The sequence below is a fragment of the Eretmochelys imbricata genome, chromosome 1, assembly GCF_965152235.1.
Source record: "Eretmochelys imbricata isolate rEreImb1 chromosome 1, rEreImb1.hap1, whole genome shotgun sequence".
Taxonomy (NCBI): domain Eukaryota; kingdom Metazoa; phylum Chordata; order Testudines; family Cheloniidae; genus Eretmochelys; species Eretmochelys imbricata.
This window is the reverse complement of record NC_135572.1, coordinates 255,419,633-255,441,841: the sequence shown is the minus strand read 5'-3', so window position 1 is coordinate 255,441,841 and position 22,209 is coordinate 255,419,633. Positions and strand designations below refer to the sequence as shown.

The window sequence follows — 22,209 nt, the reverse complement described above, 5'->3', positions numbered from 1 at the left end:
GCACTGGCATACAACATGCTGTACAGCTTTGGCTGTACCAGTGCATTCTGGGATTCTTAAAGTACCTATCCCATAGTGCTCAGCACTGTTTCTGGGAGCCAAAGGCTTTTGGGTCATTTCCAAACATAGGGCACTTCATGGTGGGATGGAATTAGGAGGACCAGCTGAATTGATAAAGTTGCAGTGCTTATGAATTCCTGCCCAAATTGGGGGGGGGGGAGAGTTTATATACTCAGTCCTGAGATAAAGGCATTGTTCCAGGTATTGCAATAGATTAGTACAACCACTCCACTGTTCCTAAGATTCTTGGAACAGCTGTAGTTTGAACACAAGGCTGAACAAAATTGCAAGCTCAGAACACTTATCCAATGGTTTGGGGTTGGTGATGGTGGGCGGTTGGTAGTGAGGGACCAGTATCATTGGCTGGCAGGTATCATACGCTGTGGGAGCCTCTCTCTCCCCAAATGGCATGGTGTGGCCCTATCCACGCTCCACCCCCAGACCACCTCCTGCAGTTCACTGGCTGGGGCTGGCCGGCCTGCCGCAGGGACTTGGGGCACTGGGCGCTCGGGCCATGCTGCCTGCCTCGCGCACTGGGGCTGGAGTCTGTGGTGGGAGTGTTCTGGGATCCTGCAGGGGAAGGGGGGAGAAGCAGGGCCTTGGGCACAAGGGGAGGGGCTGGGGGCTAGCCTCCCACAACGGCTGGGTGACCAGCCGCTCATGCTGGTATTCATCAAAACAGTGGGCTTCATGTGAAGATGACAGATGTCCGTGTTAGTGCTGGCTGGGAGGATGGGGCATCTGTCTTGGATCACAAGCAGTGTGAACCTTTGTGTTGCGAGCAAGGGAAACCATAAGGTACTTATTTACTGAGAAATTGAAAGGGTTCTTGATTGTGCGTTTTTTTGGGGGGGGGGTTCCATCTGCCTAGTTAGATTACATATAGGTGATCGTGTGATCCAAAAACCAGCCACGCTCCTTAGTGAATGATACTGAAGTTGTAATGCCCATCTCAGCATTTGAACACAAAGTCCTGTCAATGTTCTTTCTCCCTGCACCTAGATAATGGATATCTCCCTGATAGAGAGGGCAACAGTTTACACTGGGCAGGTCATAAAACCCATGGCTGATGAGATCATCATCCCTAGGCCATTTGATCCTTGAGCTCTGATGAAGGCTATGGGCTATTGTCCAACATGAGGTGTCATGCCTGTGGATTGCTTCACACACACACACACACACACACACACCCCCGTTAGGCTATGGACACACTACCACTTACCTTGCTCAGGGGTGCGAATAAGCCACCCCCCGAGTGATGTAAGTTCCACTGCCCTAAGCACCAGTGTGGACAGCGCTGTGTTGGTGAGAGTTGCTCCCACTGACAGCTCCCGCCGCTTGCGGGGGCTGGAATAATTAAGTCGACAGGAGAGCTCTACCCCGTTGTCTTAGAACATCGACAGTAGTGTAGCCAGAGCCTTAGACTACTCTTTTCTTGCCTCTTCCCTCAACACCTTCACTGCCTGCTACTCAATGAAGTGACTGTTCATCTATTTGGAGGGTGAGGGGGTGTGTGGACTTTTATTTTATACACCAACTGTTTTGATCAGTGTGCATAATTATGATACTCGGGCAACATTTCTGACATCTGGCTCAAGGCACTTAGATAAGTGGCCTCACTTTTGAAAAGCGTAGAGCACTTAAATAAGGATTTAGGAGCCTAATTTTAGGTGCCCATTTTTGAAAATCTTAACCTTGGTATTTTTAAATGAGTACAGAAAATATAATTGCAAAGCAAAGGCTAGTAAGTCCTAGTGAAATAAAAAATAAATGCGAAACCTTTCCTTTAACCGTTTGGATCTAAAAACAAAATCTTAGCTATTTTAGAATACCTGGGCAACTGAATTACAGGACTCTACAGTTCCACGGAGGATGTCTAGTTATAAGTGACGGGAGTAAAGTTAAAGCCACTAGACATCTCAAGATGAACAGTAGCGCCCATAAATCAGATTTGCTATTTCAATATTGAAACAACAATGAAGAGTTTTAATTCTTAAATATGGAAAGAAATAAGCACTCTTTAAAAAGATTTTAAAATGTCCTATCCGTCATCAAAACAGCAGGCAACAGTACAGAAATTCTACAGCTGGAGCAAATATCAAACAGTGCTTCCTACCTACTCTGTTCAACATCTTTTGTCTGAGGATCTGGCCACAATACTCCTAGTACCTTCTGCACAGGAATGGTGTGAGGCTCGCTCACTGTTTGCAAAGCAATTCTCTGGGCCTTTCATCCAGCGCTATGCTGTATTACATGCAAGGGCTGAAATTAACTTTTTCGGGCTGTAGTTTTGTGGGGATGAGGAAAAGGAAACAGTGCCAGTCCTAGCCATCATCAAATTAAGTACTGAATACATCTGTCTTGTCAACCATTACTGTAGTAGTAAAATCCACATACACACAGGAGGATATTAGAATAATCGAGTGGCAATAACTGATGCCAATTATGCAGCTACAAAACATTTTGTTCTTCCTGCCTAGGGCAACAAACAAGCCATTAAAAGCAGACTAGTGAGCCACAAAGCTGTGGGTGAGAGAGTTTAACTTTTTAAAAACTCATTGTTTATCCAGGGGTTAGCTAAAAGCTGTTATCTGAAAGTGCAGCTGAAGGATCCTCATGTGTTTTTTAAATGCAGGTTCCTTCCCTGCAGATGTAACAATTTACAGACTTCAACAAATTCTCATCCCAGATCAAATATTTCTTGCTGGCTTCATGCTCACGTAGTATGGCTGGGAAGAGAATAGCTGCTTCTATCCCTTCCTTATTGTAGGTCACTTTTTTTTTTTTAAAACTGGTATAAGTGAGCAATGCTTTGCCTGGCTGCCTGTTATCAGTAGAGAGACCACTAACCGAGTGGGATGGAGGCTGAACTGCTTTCTGTCTGGGATGAGTCATGTTGGCGGGAGATGGTGTTGGGAAGTTTGCATGGCTGTTGCCTGTTCTGAGGCTAATAAAGACTCAGTCTCCAGAGCTGTCAATCCAGCACACTTCGCAAGCAGTAAAATCACTCTTAATAAAAAGTTATGACGATAGTGTAACTAGAGATGGGGGTGGCGTGCTGGAGAAGAGTGCAGGCAATATTAATCTGGCTTCTCAGGCTGAGAGCATAAGAGCAGCTTTATGAAAAGAACGAGGTGTATTCCAGTTAGCCTGGTGTACAGGAATAGGGGGCAAACAATAGTAGCTGGGATAAGAGAACAAATGTTGTCTGCCCAGTGACGTAATCCAGTCACTGGGTTCTAACCTAGCAGACCTAAAACCAAATTGAGATCTGTGTAGGACCCTGATGTGGTTCTTCCTGGAGGGCTTCCAGCCAACTGACTCATGGCTGTGGAGCTCAGGCCTGGATGACTCATTTGTTCACAATCCCTGATTTTATAGGAAGAGGGCGGGAGGTAACAGAATATATGCACAACCCGTTTAAAGCGAGATTAGACTCAAGAGTCCTGCACAGGTTGTGGGGTTCTTGATTTATGATTCTAGGTGGCTGGGAACCAGCGGTGCCACCCATTTCCCTGCATAGGAAGATGATCCCATATAGAGGGATGTCTCTGCACAATAGGGTGGGGAGAGGGCACAATTTGGTTCATGTATTCTCCTGATGCAAGGACTCAAGTCTAGTGCAGACAGCAACATTTAGCTTCCCCAAAGTGGGTGGGGTGGGACTGTGACCCAACCTGTCCCTCCACAGCAGCCCACAAAGTTGTTCCCAGGTCAGAGCTCCAGGAGCCTTTGTGCCTGCGTTAGACTCAGGGCCTGAGAGAGCTCTCACTGGAGCAGCGTGCCTCTTCACTGCATCCTCTTTAAACCCTGAATGATTATGGTTTTGGGAGGGAAAAATGGCCCCTAAGGTCTTGTTTTCTTGGAGCTGGTAAAAGCATGTAATCAGAGCCCTCACTTTCTGGAGGGGGAGAGGGCAATGAACCAATATGCTAATTTAAGAATCCCTGTATTACTTCATCAGAGGTGGGTTGGAAACTAGACCATACATCTAGTCAATAGCTGATTTTAGTGTTTTCCATGGAATTATTTGTATGGATTTGTGCAGTATAGAGCTGCATTGTGAGATTTACCCAGCATGGACTTCGACATTTCTAGCTGTGTAAACGGAGTGAGTTGGGAAGATGTGAACGCTGAGCTATCATGTGAATCTATCAGCTCTGACTTTCCTGGCATTTGTTTGCCAGCTGCTGACACAACCAAAATGTAACTTGTTTGTTGGATTTTTCTTGATACATCCAATTTTATTACTAAATGTTAGAATTAGTAAATACTGGTGTGAAGTCTGCATTAACAGGCCTGGTTAAGTAATCCAGATTGTTCTAATGCATTCCTCCATACAGGTTCAAGAGCCAACTCCATACTGTGCTTTATACACCCCTGCAAAGAAGGACATTTCAAGTCAGCCGACTGCCTGATAACAAATTTCATAATAGAGTAAAATGTAATGGCAGGTGATTATCTTGTTTTTGTACATTGGTTTTAGTTTGAATTTAGCACTGGTAGAAGGTGCCAGACTGACAGGCCGGAAAATTGAGATCCTCTCCATCCTCAGAGTGGATCTGTGAGCCATGGCAGTGCAAGCCTCCTTATGCTGTCCCACCAATATCCTTCAAACCTAACCTGACCTGGAAGGACATCGTCCAAGGACCTGTCCCTGGGCTATATTGTCTGCCATATTAGGAAACAAATCTTCCACGCTGTTTTAAAAAGCTTGTGCAGCTAATGCAGCTCCACTACCAATGTGAGCTTTGTTTCAGCTAAAGGTGAGAAGATAGTTGAGTCTCCATGCCTGCTGGCTCCTTGGCACGGCTGTTCACGTTCGAGGTGGTGGCAGCTTTTGTGATGAGTGCAACTGTCTACTAGTAATGCCAAGTCTCAGTTTACGTAAGTCCCAGAATGGCCATTGGAGGGCAAAAAGTGGTTGTTTAAAAATCATATCTTAAGAAAATAAAACAATGTAATTTAGGGGCCAACTTCTGAGCATTTTGGAAGGGGATATGGTTCCTGCCATTGCACCCCTGTATAACAGACCAGAATCATGCTGTTTCTAGAATTAAGATGGGCTTTACTTATGAGTGCAGGGTGTATATAACGTGTGTCCCAGCACTCACGTGAGCAGTTGATTGTGTGGCAGATTTACTCCCGAGGAGGGTAGGCAGTGGTCCCACTACCATGGTCCCTCAGGGAAGCAATTGAACTCCATCTAGGATATATGCTGAATAATGCTTTTTCTGGATGTCCTGGCTCAGACCCCTCTCCCCCCCTAAAAAAAAAAGGGGGGGGGCAGGACATATACACTGAGCTGGAGAACAAAGGGGAAATGGTGCTAGGCTGCCCTTGGGAGGGACTTGGGAGCTCTCACCTGGGTGGACGAAGGGGCAAGAGAGGGAGTCCATCAGAGCTTGGCTGGCTCATCGGGCCACTGGTTTAACTTGTGCCTCTGTGCCAACTAAGGACTTTCAGATTCTGTAGGCCAGTGACTAATAAATCGTTGCCTTGTTCTGAAAAGGCTGCCTATGTCATTATAAATGCTCAATGAGAACATTGCACCCTGAAGGGACACAGTACAAGCCTCCAGCAAGAGTCTAGCTTGGCTAGATTCTCTTCAAGGAGCCTCGGAGAGAGACAGGAATTGTTGGTGCCGAAGGTCCAGTTTGGGAATTGTGGAGGCCACGGGCTTGCCCCTGCAGAACTGTGTGGGTTCTTGGGCCCACCACGCTAAGGTGTTACTCCCAAGAGCTTGGTTATAGGCTGGGGCATAGACCAGACCTTGTGACTCCGTGACAAAGGTCTATCTAAAGTTCCATGCATTCCTGGATCTGTTTGCTTACCACAGGCGATGTCTTTAGGAGTTCTGTACTCCCAGCAACCACTGGGGACATAGGCAAGAACAGATCAAAGCAAATGTCCTGAACTGTTTTAGAACAACAGCAGTGGGGTTGTAATTCTCCCTGTTTATAAATTTGAAAATTGTAAGCATCCTTTACTACATTTGTTTAAATAAAGAAAAATAAAGTTAAACTTGTTCTCATTCAGCAACTTTTATCAAGGTGAAAAGAAAACAAAAATCCACAAGAAAAATATAAAAGGAGATCCTTTTTAATATGCAGGGAAGACAGTTTAATCCTACAAGTTTCAGAGTAGCAGCCATGTTAGCCTGTATTCGCAAAAAGAACAAGAGTACTTGTGGCACCTTAGAGACTAACAAATTTATTAGAGCATAAGCTTTCGTGGGCTACAGACTAGGGTGACCAGATAGCAAGTGTGAAAAATCATGATGGGAGTGAGGAGGTAATAAGCACCTATATAAGAAAAAGCCCTGAATATTGGGACTGGCCCTATAAAATTGGGACATCTGGTCACCCTAAACTGGATGGACTCCATGAACTCATTTCATACAAGCATTATAAGGGGGAGGGTTTCAGAAGCCCAAAGTGCAGTTAAGTGGTTGTCCATGGAAGTTGGTCGCCTAATCACCCTTTGTGCCTTTCGAAAGTCTCCCCCATAATTGTTGCTGAAATGCCTTTGTTTTTTGATTCTGTAGAAATGCAAGTGTTGAGTGAGGACTTTAGTTTCCTTTAAAAAGAATTCAAGTTGCTCTTTAACAAGTGTTCCATGTGGCAGTGATTTAAATTGGACCAAAAGTATCAGTAGTTTGAGTGCAAATGCTTTTGTGCTCGCTCAGACTGAGGAGAGACCCAGTTCTCTCCAGTTGTCTCTCTGGATTCTGAATTATGTGATCTAAACCTTGGCAGCTTGGTGACTGAGGATCCACAGCTGACCAGCATTCTGGATTATATCACAAAACCATACAGAACAAGATTAATACAATTGTAACAAAGTTACAGAATTTTTTTTAAACCTAAATGCCATATATTGTGTATGCAATATTCCTGCTTTTGGTACTAATGCCTCGTTTCCCAAGAACCTGCTGATTGCTTGCACTCCAGCTGTCAGTGAAAGTTAAAAGCCTAAATTAAGAGAAGCACGTTAAATTTCCCCTCTCCACTGCAGGGTTTGTGTTCTTTCTCTCTCCCTCATTTTGTGATGTGAAATGCTGTTCCTTCTTTCTTCCTCCAGTTTTCTTAAAGGGGAATTTCCCTGGACCACTTAAAGAAAGAAAGTGTCAGATTTGAAGCAAATGAAGTGAAATAGCATCTACAAAGCTGCTGTGATTCCACAATATCCTAGAACCTCAGGAGGTCATCCCCAGGACCTGAGGCAGAACCCAATAAATCTAGACCAGGGGCGGCCAACCTAAGCCTGAGAAGGAGCCAGAATTTACCAATGTACGTTGCCAAAGAGCAGGGCCGGCTCCAGGCACCAGCGTTCCAAGCAGGTGCTTGGGGTGGCAGTGTTGCTGCGGCGGTGGCAATTCGGCGGCAGCTTCTCTCTTCCGCGGCGGCAATTTGGCGGTGACATGGTTTCCCCCCCACTGCTTGGGGCAGCAAAAACAGTAGAGCCGGCCCGGTCAAAGAGCCACATTAATATGTCATCGGCCCCCCACTCCAACCTGCAGTGCCTCCTGCCCGGCAGCCCCATCAGTCAATGCCTCCCACGCCTCCTGCCTATCGTGATCAGCTGTTATGTGGTGAACAGGAGGCTCTGGTGGGGGGAGTGAGGGCACAGCAGGCTCAGGGGAAGGGGTGGAGTGGGGGCAGGGCCTGGGGCAGAGAAGGGGGTTGAGCAGTGAGCACCCCCCAGCACATTGGAAAGTTGGCATCTGTAGCTCCAGCCCTGGAGTCTGTGCCTATGCAAGGAGCCGCATATTAACTTATGAAGAGCTGCATGCGGCTCCAAGCCACAGGTTGGCCACCCCTGATCTAGACCATCCCTGACAGGTGTTTGTCTAACCTGTTCTTAACAACCGCCATGCCAAAGAACATTCTTCTTCCTAGCATATGCGCAACGTGCCTCAGATGGCACATGACCCAGATTCATTGCTGAACTGGTCCACTGGTTGGATCATGAATAGACTTGCTCAGACTCCTGAGATGGGGCTAGCCTTGGGGTTGCTTTAATATTTCAAGTGGCCAATTGGTCTGCAGCCATATTGCATTGGGCTTTCATCCTGGTAATTTTGATTTGGTCTCACCTTACCTGGATGTCATACTTGGAAGGGATACCCTCAAGCATGTCTTTCTATAGTTGCTGTGATGAGATGGTGATTCAATAGATGCTTCTCTTCCCAGGGTTGTATGAATAGAAGTCAGGGTGCAAAGGGCACTGTACTGCTGGAGGAAGCCATCTCATGGATGAGATGTGAACCCAAAGACCTGGATGGTTGCAAAGAGCCAACTGGGATCTTTGACTGCAAGCGTAGAACACTTAACCTTGGTTCTTTTGGCTAAATTCCAATCCAGCTAATTACATTCTGCCTCCCTAAATTCTCCTTGTACAGTAACTCCTCACTTAATGTTATGTTCCTGAAAAATGTGACTTTAAGTGAAACGATGTTAAGCAAATCCAATTTCCCCATAAGAATTAATGTAAGTAGGGTGGGGGGGGTTAGGTTCCAGGGAAATTTTTTTCACCAGTCAAAAGACTGGTTTCAGAGTAACAGCCGTGTTAGTCTGTATTCGCAAAAAGAAAAGGAGTACTTGTGGCACCTTAGAGACTAACCAATTTATTTGAGCATAAGCTTTCGTGAGCTACAGCTCACTTCATCGGATGCATACTGTGGAAAGTGTAGAAGATCTTTTTATACACACAAAGCATAAAAAAATACCTCCCCCCACCCCACTCTCCTGCTGGTAATAGCTCATCCAAACTGACCACTCTCCTTACAATGCGTATGATCAAGGTGGGCCATTTCCAGCACAAATCCAGGGTTTAACAAGAACATCTGTGGGGAGGGGGTAGGAAAAAACAAGGTGAAACAGGTTACCTTGCATAATGATTTAGCCACTCCCAGTCTCTATTCAAGCCTAAGTTAATTGTATCCAATCTGCAAATGAATTCCAATTCAGCAGTCTCTCGCTGGAGTCTGGATTTGAAGTTTTTTTTGTTGTAATATCGCAACTTTCATGTCTGTAATCGCGTGACCAGAGATTGAAGTGTTCTCCGACTGGTTTATGAATGTTATAATTCTTGACATCTGATTTGTGTCCATTTATTCTTTTACGTAGAGACTGTCCAGTTTGACCAATGTACATGGCAGAGGGGCATTGCTGGCACATGATGGCATATATCACATTGGTGGATGTGCAGGTGAACGACCCTCTGATAGTGTGGCTGATGTTGTTAGGCCCTGTGATGGTGTCCCCTGAATAGATATGTGGGCACAGTTGGCAACGGGCTTTGTTGCAAGGATAGGTTCCTGGGTTAGTGGTTCTGTTGTGTGGTATGTGGTTGCTGGTGAGTATTTGCTTCAGGTTGGGGGGCTGTCTGTAGGCAAGGACTGGCCTGTCTCCCAAGATTTGTGAGAGCGTTGGGTCATCCTTCAGGGTAGGTTGTAGATCCTTAATAATGCGTTGGAGGGGTTTTAGTTGGGGGCTGAAGGTGACGGCTAGTGGCGTTCTGTTATTTTTCTTTGTTAGGCCTGTCCTGTAGTAGGTGACTTCTGGGAACTCTTCTGGCTCTATCAACCTGTTTCTTCACTTCCGCAGGTGGGTATTGTAGTTGTAAGAATGCTTGATAGAGATCTTGTAGGTGTTTGTCTCTGTCTGAGGGGTTGGAGCAAATGCGGTTGTATTGCAGAGCTTGGCTGTAGACAATGGATCGTGTGGTGTGGTCAGGGTGAAAGCTGGAGGCATGTAGGTAGGAATAGCTGTCAGTAGGTTTCCGGTATAGGGTAGTGTTTGTGACCATTATGTGACTGGACACTACAGTGCTAATAAACGATGATCACATAAACACCACCCTATACCGGAAACCTACTGACAGCTAATCATCCTGCTGATCCACCCTGGTTCCAAGCCCCCACCAGCTAGCTGCAATGGGCTGCTCTTCCTGCAAGCAATGGACAAAGCAGGCGGCTGCCAAACGACATTATAAGGGAGCATTGCGCCACTTTAAATGAGCATGTTCCCTAACTGATCAGTAACAAAACAATGTTAACTGGGCCGACTTTAAGTGAGGCGTTACTGTACAGTTGGATGCAATATCCTTTTCTGCCTTCTGTCCTAAAGTGTTACCTTGGACCGTTACATGCATGGTGGCTTCACTTCAGAGGTGGATTAAATCAGCGGTTCTCAACCCTGTCAGGATTATGATTACCCTCCCAGTCTGGCCTCAAGGCGTCTTGGCTGAGGCATCTCCCTGGGCTGGGTCCTCTGCCCAGGGTCCCCCTCGCTCTCCCCAGCTGCTCACCGCACCTGGCTAAGGACTGCTCTAGCCCCAGCTCCTGCCTCAGGGCTGCTGCTGCTCTGCCTCCAGCTCTCTGGGCTGCTTTTCTGGCCCCTCTGGCTCTGGTTGCTGCAGCTCTGCTCCCAGGACAGGTCTGCTCTGTGCGCTGCTTCTGTGACTCTGCTCCCAGCACTGACCTGCTTCCTGGGCTGCTTCTCTGGCTCTTGTTGCTGTGACTCTGCTCCCTGGACTGCCTCTCAGGTTCTCTGTCTGGCACAGCCCTTGCTCCATTGCCAGCTTTTCATGCTGTAAATAAAGCAACCCACTTTCACAATAAGCCAAAAACACAAACTAATCCCTAAAAGAACCCCAACACTCTATGTGATGGGATCTCTGGGGTGCAGTCTCGGACTGTGGGACTGCTGTGGCCCCCTGAACTCTCTCCAGTCTGGGCTTTCTCTCAAATGCCTTGCTAGTTGCTAGTGAATGTAGCTCCCTTGCTGAACAAAGGTAGTTGTTAACTTGTTTGACACCCTGCCTGGGTGTTGGTTACTTTCCTTGCTGTTGTGTCTGGGGAGCTAATTATCTGGACACAATTCTCATAACTTCATATGCATTAATGATATACATATACGGATAGAGAAATGACTTCCAGTAGATCATAACCTTTCCCCGGATACCTCACAAGGCACGCTTTATAGGTAAGATCACAATTCTATAAAAATGAGGAATATGTGAGTTCCAGGATGCTCCCCCAAGGTATAAAATGTCACACTCTACGTCTGTGGTGCACAATTCTGCGCGCACAATCATTTGTATACGAAACAGTCTGATAAGGAGGCCAAACTGAGGTTCCTTTAAAAATATGGCCCTTTATGCCTAAATTTAGGGAACACTTAATATAATGTTGCCTAGAGATTAGACCCCAAAGTGCTGCTCTATCTCTGTCTGTGCCACTGATTCATTGGGTTTCCTTAGGCAAGTCATTTAATCTCCGAGCCAAATTCACTGTGTTCTAGCTAATCCCCATCCCTCTGCCAATTTCCCACTGTTCCTGCCCATCTCTGCTGACCCACCAGCCAGGGTCCAGTTTTCCCCCATCAGCCCAGCTCTGCCCCCCAGTGGTCTTGTGCCTGGCTCTGCCACTGCCCAGCTCTGCTTCTCCCCAGCCCAGTTTCTCTGCCACCCCCCAAAATTCCATGCCCGGCTCCACCCCACCGAGCTCGGCTCCCTCCACTCTATTACCAGCCCAGCTACCCCCAGTGCCCTGCCTGCAGGTGACGGAGCAGCTGGAGGCAAATGCCAATCATCATTCAAGCTTTCTGATTAGCCAATCAACAACCACAAGCTACTTTAAAAGCCCTAACAAGTCCAAATACCGTACTAGCCAACCCACAGCACACAAGCCAACTAAGCCTAAAACAAGCCTAATTTCTGCTTATTTTCCACGGGTTTGGTATCACGAGTCAACCCCTCTCTCTCTCTCTCTCTGTCTCTTTGTCTCTCTCTGGCAGCTCCAGCTCACACAGAGGATGGGACCCCTCTGGCCTCCTGCCTCCCTCATTCGCTTGCCTGCCCTGTCAATCAGGCTGACCTGGAGCATTGGCCCTGGGGCAGCTTTTCTCAAATGCGACCACCAGGGGCTTTTCTTGTGGCCGCAGTGATTGTGGTGGGGGCGGCGGCAAGCAGTGGTCCCTCCCCGAAAGCCACCAGCAGGGGTTGGAACCTGCCCTCCTCTGGAGAGACAAATGCTGGAGGAGGAGGCAGCTAGTGAGTTCCCCACCTTCCTGGGGATGTAGAGTTGGGCTCCAGTCCTGGGGGGTGGGCAGCAGGCTCTGGCCACGGGGCTCCAACCGCCGGCTGTGGGGCTCACCCCTGACCCCCGCTGCCTCCACTGGCCTATCATACATTTCCCCCCATCCCCCACTTCCTGATCTCCCCATCCAAGACTTAATTTGTCCCCTGGCTTGCCAGGACTGAGTAAGTCTGCTGCTGTGAAAAGTGATATTTGTATGTTTGTTAATATCACTTTTTCACAGCAGCAGACTTACTAGCTAGCAAGTCTTGTCTTTTTTGTTGTTGCTTCCTTTTCCTTTTCTTGGTTGCTTTAAAAAAACAACCAACCAACTCGCAGAGCACCTTATTTGTGTTTCTATTCTGTCTAGGGTCCTGTAAAGAAGAGACACAACTGTATATGATTTTTATTATTGAGTCTGCAAAAAGATTCAATAAATTACAATGATTTGGACGTGTGTGTATATATATTTGTTTTTCCTAAAGTTAAGTAAATATTTTAGGAAAAATTGTCAGCACGGCCCCCAGCAAGAGTTGGTGGCCGCACTTTGAGGCCACCAAAAATTTTGTTTTTGAGAACCCCTGCCCTGGGGACTGTAAGTCTCAGGGTCCTGATTTCCCATCAACCCTTCCTCTTGCTTTCTTTTTGGTATTGGGAGCAAGCCAAACCAAAAAAACCCCACTCACTGTGTTTTAATAAGGGGCCAACAGTCCCCTTGCCCAGGGCCACAGGGGAGCCCTGTGTAACTGCTCTGCTTGCTACCCCCTAACTCTGGCCCTGGCTTTTAATCTCCTGAAAAACAGTTTGCAAAAAGAAAGAGTACTTGTGGCACCTTAGAGACTAACAAATTTATTTGAGCATAAGCTTTCGTGAGCTACAGCTCACTTCATCGGATGCATTCAGTGGAAAATACAGTGGGGAGATTTATATACACAGAGAACATGAAACAATGGGTGTTATCATACACACTGTAAGGAGAGTGATCACTTATGATGAGCTAATACCAGCCGGGGCGGGGTGTGGGGGTGGACATTTTGTAGTGATAATCAAGATGGCCATTACGAGCAGTTGACAAGAAAGTCTGAGGAACGGAGAGGGGGGGGAAATAAACATGGGGAAATAGTTTTACTTTGTGTAATGACCCATCCACTCCCAGTCTCTATTCAAGCCTAAGTTTAATTGTATCTGGTTTGCAAATTAATTCCAATTCAGCAGTCTCTCATTGGAGTCTGTTTTTGAAGTCTTTTTGTTGTAATATTGCGACTTTTAGGTCTGTAATCGCGTGACCAGAGAGATTGAAGTGTTCTCCGACTGGTTTATGAATGTTATAATTCTTGACAACTGATTTGTGTCCATTTATTCTTTTACGTAGAGACTGTCCAGTTAGACCAATGTACATGGCAGAGGGGCATTGCTGGCACATGATGGCATATATCACATTGGTAGATGTGCAGTTGAACGAGACTCTGTTAGTGTGGCTGATGTGATTAGGCTGATGTGATGTGTATGATAACACTCATTGTTTCATGTTCTCTGTGTGTATAAATCTCCCCACTGTATTTTCCACTGAATGCATCCGATGAAGTGAGCTGTAGCTCACGAAAGCTTATGCTCAAATAAATTTGTTAGTCTCTAAAGTGCCACAAGTACTCCTTTTCTTTTTGCGGATACAGACTAACACGGCTGCTACTCTAAAACCTGAAAAACAGTTGTGGCACATGTGGGCCGTGGAATTTATGTAGCATGTTGGCAGGGGGCTCAGAAGGGAAAAAGGTTGAGAACCTCTGGATTAAATGATCCCTGGCATATTTGTTTAAGGTAGCAAATCACATTTTAGGATCCTTTGGGATGGAAAGTGTTAGTAATTTTTTTAAAATAATAATGGAATAGATGATATGGGGTCAGAAATGGGAGATGGTGATTGGGATGCTTGTTTTGTATCTTCATGACTAAAGAATCAGAATAAGCACACACAAATATTTTAGAGAGAAAAATGTTCTGAGCCTGCCCTATAAAACTGAAAACAAATATGACTGATGCGCTCCATGGGCATGGAGGAAAAGGAAGCAATACGTACTGTGGAAAATCCATCTTTAAGAACAGTACTGCTTATCACATGATTGGCCATGCTTGTGTCTTGCACTTGTTCGAACAGCACTTTCTGTCCTTGTTTACAGTTTGACAATAGTTGAATACCTTGTCTTGTCAATAACAACATTTTGATTTTGACGGAGATAGGATAGGCAAACAAAGGCCTATTTTTCTAGCCTGCTTGTCCAACAGTGAAGAATTATGGTGCATACCTACTATTGCAAATATTTAGAGGCAGCGTGGGAAGTGATGCACTAGTGAGTCCTTGGCTCTATAAATTCATGTAAACAATGGTTTGAAGTGGTCATGATACTCTCTCTTTTTGGGTCAGCCAGTACTAGCCCTGGAGTTTGTTTAGTAGCATTATCATTCGGGGCACTTAAAGATAAGCCTCTGCATGTATTTGTCCCTTTTTAACAGCCTTGTCACTAGCCAGATTCATGACTAGCATAGTCAGTGACCCAATTCCTCCTTTTTTCACTACCATTTAGTCCAGGGGTTCTCAAACTCAGGGTTGGGATCCCTCAGGGGGTTATGAGGTTATTACATGGGGGGTCACGAGCTGTCAGCCTCCACCCCAAACCTCGCTTTGGCTCCAGCATTTATAATGCTATTAAATATATAAACAAGTGTTTTTAATTTATGGGGGGGGGTTGCAGTCAGAGGCTTGTTATGTGAAAGGGGTCACCAGTACAATAGCTTGAGAAACGCTGCTTTAGTCTAATAAAACTTTTTCTTGTCCCCAGTGGCCAGTAGAGTTGACAGGAGTCTGTTAATGCTGACATAAGGCCCAGTCCTGCAAGTTGCTGAGCCTCCCCCGGAAGGTTCTGTGCACTCCAAATTTTCAGTGAGTTTCATGGGATTCAAGACAGTCAGCTCTTCACAGTACAAGGCTTTTAGATGGCAAGCTGTCCTGGAGCTATAAAATGAGGGCATATGTGAGTGTAGCTGCACCATTTCCATTACTTGACTACACATCGCTGACTAGTTAAACTCTTAATTTATGCTCAAGGGAGCCAAATCTTGAATCTGTGTTTCCTTGTGCAGGAGAGAGAATAAAAGCCAAAGTCAGTACTGCCTGTAAAAACAGAGCAAATAAACCAGGGACTTAATTTCCCCTTTCAATATATTATAGCTTAATTAATAAGATTCCTGTATACATTAACTGTTAATGCAGGATGCCTGATTGCTTGGAAGAAGTTACATTTCCATCTTTTTGTTCTGCTTACTTTTTGAAGTATGAAAAGAGAACCCCCTGGATGTGTGTGACTAATGGAAACTGTGTTATGCTCTGTCTGTATATGCAATTACTAAATAAACACACACACACACACACACACACACACACACACACACACACACACACACACACACACACACACACACACACACACACCCCCCCCCCCCCCCCCCCCCCCCGCCCCTCGGAGGAAATATAATAAGAGCTGCAAAGTTTGCATCTTGACTGAAACTACCCCAAAGTTTGGATATTAATCCGATCGGGAGGCTTGGTCCAGGCCCATCTCCAAAAATAGACAGCCTCATGCACCTTAAATGTAACCCTTGCTGTGCACCAGGGAAGGTCTTATTAATGTTGGTAATTCGAACCCCTATTACTGCAGAGTTGAGAACCTGAACTTTAACATTAGCCTCCTGTCAAAAATAATCAACATGCAGCTATTCAGCCTAAATGTAATTCTTTAAACCAAATGTACTAGCGGTTTGTACCAGAACAAACACAGTTCAGGGTTTTGATCCTTTCTCTATGCTAGGGTAAGATGAAGGGAATGTTCCACACCACTAGAATAGGCACACTTGGGCTTAAAAGATTGATTGGTTCACTAAGTACTCCTTTTCTTTTCACTAAATACTGTGGATCTGATCACCCGTTCCCCCCTCCATCCTTTCTCTGTGGCTCAATGAGCCTGTAAACCCCATGGAACAGGTTACATATACATACAAAGGATGTGTTTTGAATATAAATACTTCAGAGTGTTTCCCTGCATGACTGGATGAAATATGCTTTTTCATTAATGCAATACACTCCAAATTGCATCCTGGGAACAAATGGCTTAGCTTCAGAACATGGCAACTGATCTTATTTTCTGCTTTCAGCCCCATGGGCTTTTCTCTGTTTGGCTCCCTATAAATGTCTAAGACAATCACCACAGCAACTAGGCATTTTAAAGGCCCTGCTCATTCACTGGTACACATCAGTACGGATCTCTGCCATCGTCCACCAACTAAGAATCTGGTTCCATGTATATGGTCTGCTTACTTTATTAGCAATCCATAAAGACAGATAATTATAGTTTTCTTTAACAGTTTGCTTCTGATGAGACAGCATAGCTAAATTAACATACATGAGAACCTTTTTGTTCTATCTTCAGTGTGGAGTAGTGATTAAAGCAGGGGATTGGGAGGCAGGACTGCTGGGTTCTGTTCCTAACTGGCACAGATGCATGGTGCAGATACTGCAATTATTTTGGTCAGTTCATCTCTGTTGTTGGCCAGAGACACCCATTAGATAAGAGTTCTTCCCCTTCTGTCTTCCCAGCACTTCACGGAGTTCCTGGATGAGTTTTCACAGGATGTCCTGGGCCAGCTCTTGAATGACCCCTTCATGTCTGAGAAAAATGAGATGATGGAAGTGGAGCTGTCCCCAGTATCCCCAGCTCCCCTCATCCAGGCAGAACACAGCTACTCCCTGTGCGGCGACTCTCGCCCCCAGTCTCCACTGACCCACGTTTCGACTGATGACAGCTTCAATGAAGGTAATGGTGATGTGGATGAGTTGATGCTGACCTTTGTGGAAAAAATCACTGTTGTGTGCATTACTTATGAATGGCACAATATCCTAGCTGTACAAGTCTAGGACGGTAATACTTTTAGTAAAGTAAAATGTGAACATGCACGAGAGTGAATTACAATAACTAAAAATAAATCGGAAGAAGCGTATGGTTTTTAATTTGGTTATAAATCTGCAGACCGCATAAACTAAGATTGTCACCAGGCAGAGAAATTCTACTCAGCTGAAACTACTGATCATGAGCTCCTGGAATTCAACATATTAAAACATGAGCTTATCAAAGGGGAATGAAATTTGAGGGAAGTAGGCTACCAGGTGAGCTCTTATGAGCATAGAAGAAAGTTAGGGAATCATAAACCACCCCATCCAAAAATCTTCAAATTAAGCTGCTTAACGCAAGACTTTTAAATCCAGTGCTGAGCACCTGGAGCTATTCAATCCTCAGCAGCATTGAAGAAATAGCCACCTATTTTGGTGCCTAATTTATTAGGGCTGTCAAGTGATTAAAAAAATTAATTAGGATTAATCATGCAATTGTGCTGTTAAACAATAATAGAATACAATTTATTTAAATATTTTTGGATGCTTTCTATATTTTCAAATATTTATTTCAATTACAACACAGAATACAAAGTGTACAGTGCTCACTTTATATTTAATTTTGTTTACAAATAATTGCACAATAAAAAATAAAAGAAACAGTATTTTTAAATTCACCGAATACAAGTACTGTAGTGTAGTTTCTTTATCTTGAAAGTTGAACTTACAAATGTAGAATTATGTACAAAAAAATAACTGCATTCAAAAATAAAAATATAAAACTTGAGAGCTTATAAGTCCACTCAGTCCTATTTCTTGTTTGTGTGAGCGATGGGCTGAACAAGTTTGGTTCCAATTTGCAGGAGATAATGCTGCCAGCTTCTTGTTTACAATGTCACCTGAAAGTGAGAACAGGCATTTACATGGCATTGTTGTAGCCGGCGTCACAAGATATTTACGTGCCAGATACACTAAACTTCATATGTCCCTTCATGCTTCAACGAGCGTTCCCGAGGACATGCGTTCATGCTGATGACGGGGTCTGCTCAATAACGATCCAAAACAGAGCAGACCGACGCGTGTTCATTGTCTTCATCTGTGTAAGATGCCACCAGCAGAAAGTTGATTTTCTTTTTTGATGGTTCGGGTTCTGTAGTTTTCACATCGGAGTGTTTCTCTTTTAAGACTTCTGAAAGCATGTTCCACACCTGGTCCCCCTCAGTTTTTGGATGGCATTTCAGATTCTTAAACTTTTGAGTGAAGTGCTGTAGCTATTTTTAGAAATCTTACATTGGTACCTTCTCTGTGTTTTGTCAAATCTGCTGTGAAAGTGTTCTTAAAATGAACATGTGCTGGGTCATCATCTGAGACTGCTATAACATGAAATGTGGGTAAAACATAACAAGAGACATAAAATTCTCCCCCAAGGAGTTCAGTCACAAATTTAATTAACACATTTTTTTTAATGGGCATCATCGGCATGGAAGCATGTCCTCTGGAATGGTGACCGAACCATGAAGGGACATAAGAATGTTTAGCATATCTGGCACATACATACCTTGCAATGCCGGCTACAAAAGTGCCATGCAAACACCTGTTCTCACTTTCAGGTGATGTAAATAAGAAGCAGGCAGCATTATCTCCCGTAAATGTAAACAAACTTTTTTGTATTGGCCATTAGCTGAAAAAGATGTAGGACTGAGTGGACTTGTAGGCTCTAATGTTTCACATTGTTTGTTGTTTTTTTTTTTTGAATGAAGTTATGCAACAAAATCTACTTTTGTAAGTTGCACTTTCATGATAGAGAGATTGTACTATGGTACTTGTATGAGGTGAACTGAAATACTATTTCTTTTATCGTTTTTACAGTGCAAATATTTGCAATAAAAATAAGTGAGCTCTGTACACTTTGTATTCTGTGTTGTACTAGAAATCAATATATTTGAAAATGCAGAAAACATCCAAAAATATTTAATAAATTTCAATTGGTGTTCTATTGTTTAACAGTGGGATTAATTTTTTTGAGTTAATCGCGTGAGTTAAGTGTGATTAATCAACAGCCCTATAATGTATGTATTTAGGAATTTAATTGCAGTGACCCAGACTTTCAGACTTGGGCATCTGAAGTTAAAGTTCAACATACTGCTGCCATTCACTGGAAATGGGGTGGGGGTGGGGAAGTGAGACAAGAAGCGTCCAGTGTCATTTCTCTGTGGGGTACTTCTAGATGTAAGAATAGAAAAGAACCTCTCTGGGAAATGAAGGTCAGGGGAAGGAAAATAAACCAAAATGTTAGTTAGCTAAGGATTTCAGGAAAAAGATGAGGTAGCAAAAAAGCAGAATGGGTTAATGCTGGAATGAGGTTGATGTAAGAAGGGCTTCTATAAATATATCTGGGGGGGAAGGAACACTAGAGAGGAAGCAGACTCACTAATAAACAAGGAAGGAGATTCTCAGCGGGTGGACATGGGCATAGCTCTGATAGCTGAGGATCTGGCCCAATGATTCTAAAACAGTTGAGATACTGAATTACTTTTGGAAATTAGGCTCGTAGGGGGGGAAAGAGTTGTGGACAAGTAAAGCAGTAATAGAGACCTTGTGAAGATGATTAGACAGTTGTAAATAGGCACAACTCCTATGGGGTGCTTGGGCATAAGGGGAGGGCTATGGATCAAGGAATGGTGAGCATTAGCAGATTTTCATAGTGGAGTCACTGGCACAGGCACTGATGTGCGGAGCAGGGATATGAGGGGAGGGAGGGAGGAGATTCAGCCCTAGCCTGCCTTTTCTGGTTGGGGAAAGCATATATATGTAAAGATGCCAGCAGATAAGATAGAGCTCTGACAGCCAGTGCCTGGCAAGGAGATATGATAAGACTGTGAATAACTGGTGACTATTGAGAATAAAAGCCTTAACAGACGTTCACTCATAATAACTAGTTTACGTTTCAGGGCTATTTTTGCAATGAAAAGCAGTATAATCATAAGCTGCATTTTTTTTTTAAAAGGGGAGAGACTAGTGCTTAGGTCTATAGTAAAAAGAAAAGGAGTACTTGTGGCACCTTAGAGACTAACCAATTTATTTGAGCATGAGCTTTCGTGAGCTACAGCTCACTTCATCAGATGTATACTGTGGAAACTGCAGCAGACTTTATATATACACAGAGAATATGAAACAATACCTCCTCCCACCCTACTGTCCTGCTGGTAATAGCTTATCTAAAGTAATCGTCAGGTTAGGCCATTTCCAGCACAAATCCAGGTTTTCTCACCCTCCACCCCCCCACACAAATTCACTCTCCTGCTGGTGATAGCCCATCCAAAGTGACAACTCTTTACACAATGTGCATGATAATGAAGTTAGGCCATTTCCTGCACAAATCCAGGTTCTCTCACTCCCTCACCCCCCTCCAAAAACCACCCCCATACACACACAGACTCACTCTCCTGCTGGTAATAGCTCGTCCAAACTGACCACTCTCCAAGTTTAAATCCAAGTTAAACCAGAACATCTGGGGGGAGGGGGGGTAGGAAAAAACAAGAGGAAATAGGCTACCTTGCATAATGACTTAGCCACTCCCAGTCTCTATTTAAGCCTAAATTAATAGTATCCAATTTGCAAATGAATTCCAATTCAGCAGTTTCTCGCTGGAGTCTGGATTTGAAGTTTTTTTGTTTTAAGATAGCGACCTTCATGTCTGTGATTGCGTGACCAGAGAGATTGAAGTGTTCTCCGACTGGTTTATGAATGTTATAATTCTTGACATCTGATTTGTGTCCATTTATTCTTTTACGTAGAGACTGTCCAGTTTGACCAATGTACATGGCAGAGGGGCATTGCTGGCACATGATGGCATAAATCACATTGGTGGATGTGCAGGTGAACGAGCCTCTGATAGTGTGGCTGATGTTATTAGGCCCTGTGATGGTGTCCCCTGAATAGATATGTGGGCACAATTGGCAACGGGCTTTGTTGCAAGGATAAGTTCCTGGGTTAGTGGTTCTGTTGTGTGGTATGTGGTTGTTGGTGAGTATTTGCTTCAGGTTGCGGGGCTGTCTGTAGGCAAGGACTGGCCTGTCTCCCAAGATTTGTGAGAGTGTTGGGTCATCCTTTAGGATAGGTTGTAGATCCTTAATAATGCGTTGGAGGGGTTTTAGTTGGGGGCTGAAGGTGACGGCTAGTGGCGTTCTGTTATTTTCTTTGTTAGGCCTGTCCTGTAGTAGGTAACTTCTGGGAACTCTTCTGGCCCTATCAATCTGTTTCTTTACTTCCGCAGGTGGGTATTGTAGTTGTAAGAAAGCTTGACAGAGATCTTGTAGGTGTTTGTCTCTGTCTGAGGGGTTGGAGCAAATGCAGTTGTATCGCAGAGCTTGGCTGTAGACGATGGATCGTGTGGTGTGGTCAGGGTGAAAGCTGGAGGCATGCAGGTAGGAATAGCGGTCAGTAGGTTTCCGGTATAGGGTGGTGTTTATGTGACCATTGTTTATTAGCACTGTAGTGTCCAGGAAGTGGATCTCTTGTGTGGACTGGACCAGGCTGAGGTTGATGGTGGGATGGAAATTGTTGAAATCATGGTGGAATTCCTCAAGGGCTTCTTTTCCATGGGTCCAGATGATGAAGATGTCATCAATATAGCGCAAGTAGAGTAGGGGCTTTAGGGGATGAGAGCTGAGGAAGCGTTGTTCTAAATCAGCCATAAAAATGTTGGCATATTGTGGGGCCATGCGGGTACCCATAGCAGTGCCGCTGATCTGAAGGTATACATTGTTCCCAAATGTGAAATAGTTATGGGTAAGGACAAAGTCACAAAGTTCAGCCACCAGGTTAGCCGTGACATTATCGGGGATAGTGTTCCTGACGGCTTGTCGTCCATCTTTGTGTGGAATGTTGGTGTAGAGGGCTTCTACATCCATAGTGACCAGGATGGTGTTATCAGGAAGATCACCGATGGATTGAAGTTTCCTCAGGAAGTCAGTGGTGTCTCGAAGGTAGCTGGGAGTGCTGGTAGCGTAGGGCCTGAGGAGGGAGTCTACATATATAGGTCTATAGTATTAGCAGTCTAAGTTGTTCATAACGATCACCAAAAACCTGAGTTTCCAAAGATTCTAGTTTTATGGTACTTAAC

General features: G+C 44.6%; 1 protein-coding gene across 1 annotated transcript in view; it reads left to right on the top strand.

The window, feature by feature from the left end:
* Positions 1-22,209, top strand: part of CREB3L2 (cAMP responsive element binding protein 3 like 2) — a 105,649-nt gene that overhangs the window by 43,550 nt on the left and 39,890 nt on the right. The window contains exon 2 of the mRNA XM_077828003.1: positions 16,794-17,010. Within this exon, the coding sequence (XP_077684129.1) occupies positions 16,794-17,010 (217 nt within the window). The remainder of the gene's footprint in view (positions 1-16,793; positions 17,011-22,209) is intronic.